Source organism: Eptatretus burgeri, chromosome 3 (genome assembly GCF_056783735.1).
Source record: "Eptatretus burgeri isolate ZD-2024b chromosome 3, Ebu_testis_v1, whole genome shotgun sequence".
In the NCBI taxonomy this organism is placed as follows: domain Eukaryota; kingdom Metazoa; phylum Chordata; class Myxini; order Myxiniformes; family Myxinidae; genus Eptatretus; species Eptatretus burgeri.
Window position 1 is genome coordinate 90955930 of NC_140963.1, and position 4610 is coordinate 90960539.

At 44.4% G+C, this 4610-nt stretch overlaps 1 protein-coding gene across 1 annotated transcript; it reads right to left on the reverse strand.

Moving 5' to 3' along the window:
* Window positions 1–1694: 1694 nt before the first annotated feature.
* LOC147030436 (zinc finger MYM-type protein 1-like) lies at window positions 1695–3509 on the reverse strand. The gene is made up of 2 exons (XM_085872184.1): window positions 2595–3509; window positions 1695–2477 (listed from the first exon to the last, which is right to left on the reverse strand). The coding sequence occupies exons 1-2, from the start codon at window positions 3507–3509 to the stop codon at window positions 1695–1697; spliced, it is 1698 nt and encodes a 565-aa protein (XP_085728310.1).
* Between the last annotated feature and the right edge of the window lie 1101 nt (window positions 3510–4610).

The following is a 4610-nucleotide window of genomic DNA, read 5'->3' on the forward strand; positions in this document are numbered from 1 at the left end:
CGGCCGTGGGTTGTTGTTGCTGTGCCGATGTGTTTGTTTTAAAATAAAGAGAGAAAAGAATCATGGCAAACTCAAAGATGCACAGCCCGGCACACAAATAATCCCCTTTATACATCGGTGGGGAATTCTAACCTGGAACACACACTTACCGAAATAACTGACCTCTGGGGAACCTGACTGGTGTTCGGTGAATTTCCACAACCGTAACTATATATATATATATATATATATATATATATATATATATATATATATATATATATATATATATATATATATATATATATATATATATATATATATATATGAAATGTTTCGGAAGTGAACGAACTCTCTGCATGTCGAGATTGTAAATTTCTTCCATTCTGTTCATACTCTTCATACGACTTGCAGTTTTTGTCTCTAATTGCAGCCATTTTTCCCTGTGCAGGGGTTAGGCTTTTTCTTGAGGCAATGTTTTATGGCCGGATGCCCTTCCTGACGCCAACCCTGGTCGCCTCTTACGACACACAGGGATATGGTACACCTATTCTAACCGGGGCATACACCGGGACGAGTACACTGGTACTCACTTCGCCGACCTCAGATGGATGACAGGCTGAGTCAACCCCCTGGTGTTAATTCAGCAGCCAACGGGGCTTGAACTCAGGATCCTGGGATCCCAAGCCGCCACCCTAACCACTAAGCCAACACCAGGCTTATAGTTTTTGTCTCTAATGCAGTATCAAAATTTATTGTTTTGGGTATTGATGTTTGATTTTGCTATGAACGGCCTGTAACTTCAAGATTCAAATCTACTTGAACAATTTCCCTCAAATTTTGCATACATGCTTGCCATTTGTGTACCCATGGCAGGCCATGGGCACAAAATATATTTGGGTCGCTACTCCACCCACCCTCCGGGGATGAGGAGACCATGCCTTAGTCAGGGTATTTATTAATGTTTGTGATGCTTTGCTGGTACCTTTTTTTTTAAGCTATCACTTTTTTCTCCACAGCAGTCTCATTTACTCTGGCTTCTGATTTTACTTTCTATCCCTGATGAGAGTCAGCTGTTTCTGCTTCTTGGTCATGGCTGTTATTGATCTTTAAAATAGAGATCACCTGACCTGCGACGGATGCCTCCTTCTCTCAACTGGCATCTCCTGAGCTCTTTTTACCTGCTTACACTTTGCGCCTGTGTTTCCTGTCTCTGCTCGCTGTATGAGTATTGTGATCAATGTGTGTGTTTGTCTGTTTGTCGGCAGAATAACTTGACAATATGAGCAGCAAGCAGGGCCGGATTTATGTGTTGCGGGGCCCTGTGCCCAAGAAGTATGCGGGGCCCTCTCAGGGCCGCAGCCATTTTTACTTCATATATGCTTATAAAAGTATCCATATATAAATGCACCAACCTCGGCTGGGCAAAAGAAAAAAAAAACACGGTTTATGTGTAAAAACATGTATTTCAGAAACTACTAGTAACAAAAGTTTATATACAAGAAACACCACTATGGATGAAACTAACGGAACAGAGAAAATAATCGCAAAACCAAAACGTGATGCTATCATCTCAAATCTCAATGTAGAAAGTTTTTTTTTTTGTTGCTTTTGCGGATATGATTGCATTATTGCACACTTTGGGGTAATTGCTACAATATATTTGCGAGATGTTAAAAACCTACAGAATCTTTTGGCTTCTTCCTGGCTTTGATTCACGCAAAGTCCTCGATTGTTTCGCGTGTGCTTACTCTCCTGAATAGTTCGTGTTCAGCACTCAGTATGGCCAGCGATGCCAAACGATCTTGGCCGATCGTACTACGCAGATAGTTCTTGATCCTTTTTAATTTTGAGAATGATCGTTCTCCCGTACAGTTTGTGACAAACATTGACAGGTATACCCGCAAAGCTATCTCCACGTTGGCGAACGCTGCCACCATATCGTAGTTGTGGAGTGTGGAAAACGTAGTAGTTTCAGACAATTTTTCCGAGTCTTCTGTCTGCATCGTCTTGAGAAATGCCTGGAAATGTACAATTTCTGAAACCAGAGAAGGTTCCAGGTCGTTCGGGTAACTCTTGACCAGGTCTGCAGCGGAGTCGCGGAGCTTATCCGTCTGCATGGTCGTTATTTCTGAAAAGAATGAGAAACGTTGACGGAGTGTTACATAGGCCTTGAGGCGATCTCTTAGTGACGTTGTTAGCTGATCAATGACGGGTATGTAGGATGTGGTCCTGAATCTCTCTCTGGGTGGTAACTGGGTGTCATCGGCGCTGTCTACTTCATCATGATGTCGCTTCCTCCTTCGAACACGTCGCCGATCGTCTTCGTACTCGCTGTGACCACATTTATCAATAGCAATATGTTCAAAGTCGTCGAACTGTTCCCGTAGGTCCTGTACGAACTCTGTCAGTGATTCGAGTAGTTTCACTGCCGTGTTCAAATCGAGCCCCGGCTTCTGTAACTGCTGACTTATCGCGTTGAACCTCTTTAGAATTTCCTGCCATGTTTAGAGCAGAATTACGGTCTCAAGTTTTTCCAATTCCTTCAGAATAGCAGATGCCTCATTTTTGGCCTCTGCGTTTAGATGTTCATCCATTGCAAGATCGTCAAGTACCGTGATATTTTGCTGGAATCCATTGGCCAGTGCTTCTACAGCATCTGCACGGGCCGAACACCGTGTATCTGACAAGCACTTGACGACTGGCATGTGTTTCAGTGCATCGCGATGTTTGTGCCAACGATAGGTTGACTTCACAAGATAAACATACAGCCGTTGAACAATACCAAACAGAGTCACAGCAGCCGTGCAGCACTCAGCAGCACACATCCCGATGAGGTTGAGAGAATGAGCCATGCAAGGAACAAACTCGGCGAATTCGCAACAACTTTTTAGGTGTGCCTGGATGCCACGGTATTTTCCAGACATGTTGCTGGCGTTGTCGTACGATTGACCGCAACAGTCAGAGATCGGAATTTTGTTCGTTTGGAGAAAATCAAGAACTACGTCTGCAATCTCCTTTCCGGTATGATTCAGTAAGGGCACGAATGTCAAGAAACACTCTACTGGCCCCTCTGGCAGCACGTAGCAGATGGTTAGACATAGCTGGTCAGTGTGTGACACGTCTGGAGTGGAGTCCACCGATATGGAGTAATATTTGGCCCTCCGAACTTCCACTACAATGGCACTCAGAACTTTTCTACCCAACACATTGATTAGTTCGTTACATACTGTCGATGAGAGGTAGTTTACGTTACCGCTCCCTTTGTTGGCATGTTTATGGAGATGTGCCGCAAGGAAAGTGTCGGACTTGCTCAGAAGCCCCATCACTCCCAGGTAATTTCCGTTATGTACCGAACCGATCACCTCGTCGTCACCTCGGATGGGTAGACCACGTTCACATAGAAACATGAGGACATCCATGCACCGTCGTAGCACTTCATGCCAGTAGTGCTGTTCTGACTCGTACTGACGAACGAGTCCAGCAGTAACGCGGCCTTGCAATGATTTTCTGCTGGCCAGACTCGACATTGCCTGTTTATGGTGATCTGAATTACTGTGTCCTTCTATCGACTCCCTAGCGTGTTTCCAATCTTGGAACCCGGATGTAAACCGACTTTTAGTGTCTGACATGGGTAACATCAGACGGCAAATAAAACAGAACAGATGGCCAGTCTCTTCAGAATAGCACAGCCAACTGCGATCGATTTCTTCTCCAGATAACGTGTGTTTTCTACTGAACACATTTTTTTACAATGACGAGTTTTATTTTCATCACGGACAGCGGAATTCTTGTAGTCACTGTCTACATTATGACATTGTGCACTACCCTTCTCGATCCAGTAGTTTCGGAACTTCTCTGGTAGCTGGTCTGGCCAAAGGCCAATGTCTTTTTCATAATCTTCAGCCGTTTCGCTGTCTACTTTTGAACCACATTCTGAAGCAGAATCGTTTGAGTTTTATCACCGCTAGCATCAGCAGCACTGAAACAAGGAGCAGGGCCAACAGCAGATAATGCTGACGTAGTCGTAGCTATGTTTCCCTTCACGTTGTTATCCTGTTCATTGTATAACCCGACTGTGGCTGTTGTACTCTTAAGCCAACTTGTAATTTTGGGTAGCTTGTTCCGTTCGCTTTCGGCTGCTATGTTTTCCTTCCGCTTGGCCGCACCAGACTGGTATTTTCTTCCTCAATCATGTTCACGTTCCGGCATGGCTCAACCAGGTCCACACAAAGGCAGTTCCTACAATAGAAAGCAATATTTCAGCAGTTATCACCTAACACACCTTAATAATAATAATCGAGATATATTAACGTGGATTGATAAGAAGCCGAGGGCTTGTCGAGTATTTCTCCTCGGCTCAGATTATTATTGCGAGGTGTGTCTCTCTGGTGGAGGAAACCAGAGAACCCGGAGGAAACCACCGTGTCTCTGCCATGACACATTATTTACATATGCCACCGGTAGGATTCGAACCCACTCAGCCGAATCCACATAGAGGTGACCAGCCAGCAACCTTACCACTCTGCCACCGAGACACACCTTATAAATATAATAAAATATTATCCGGTGTGTAAACTTGATATACACAATTATAGTATAACCACCCCAGCAGTACGCCTGCGCAGTAC

Excerpts from the sequence above, each read along its gene's own strand:
- LOC147030436 (XM_085872184.1), bottom strand. The coding sequence starts at position 3,509 with ATGTCGAGTCTGGCCAGCAGAAAATCATTGCAAGGCCGCGTTACTGCT. Across the intron at positions 2,478-2,594 it reads GATTCCAGCAAAATATCACG|GAAATTCTAAAGAGGTTCAA; the intron begins GTACTTGACGAT and ends TAAACATGGCAG.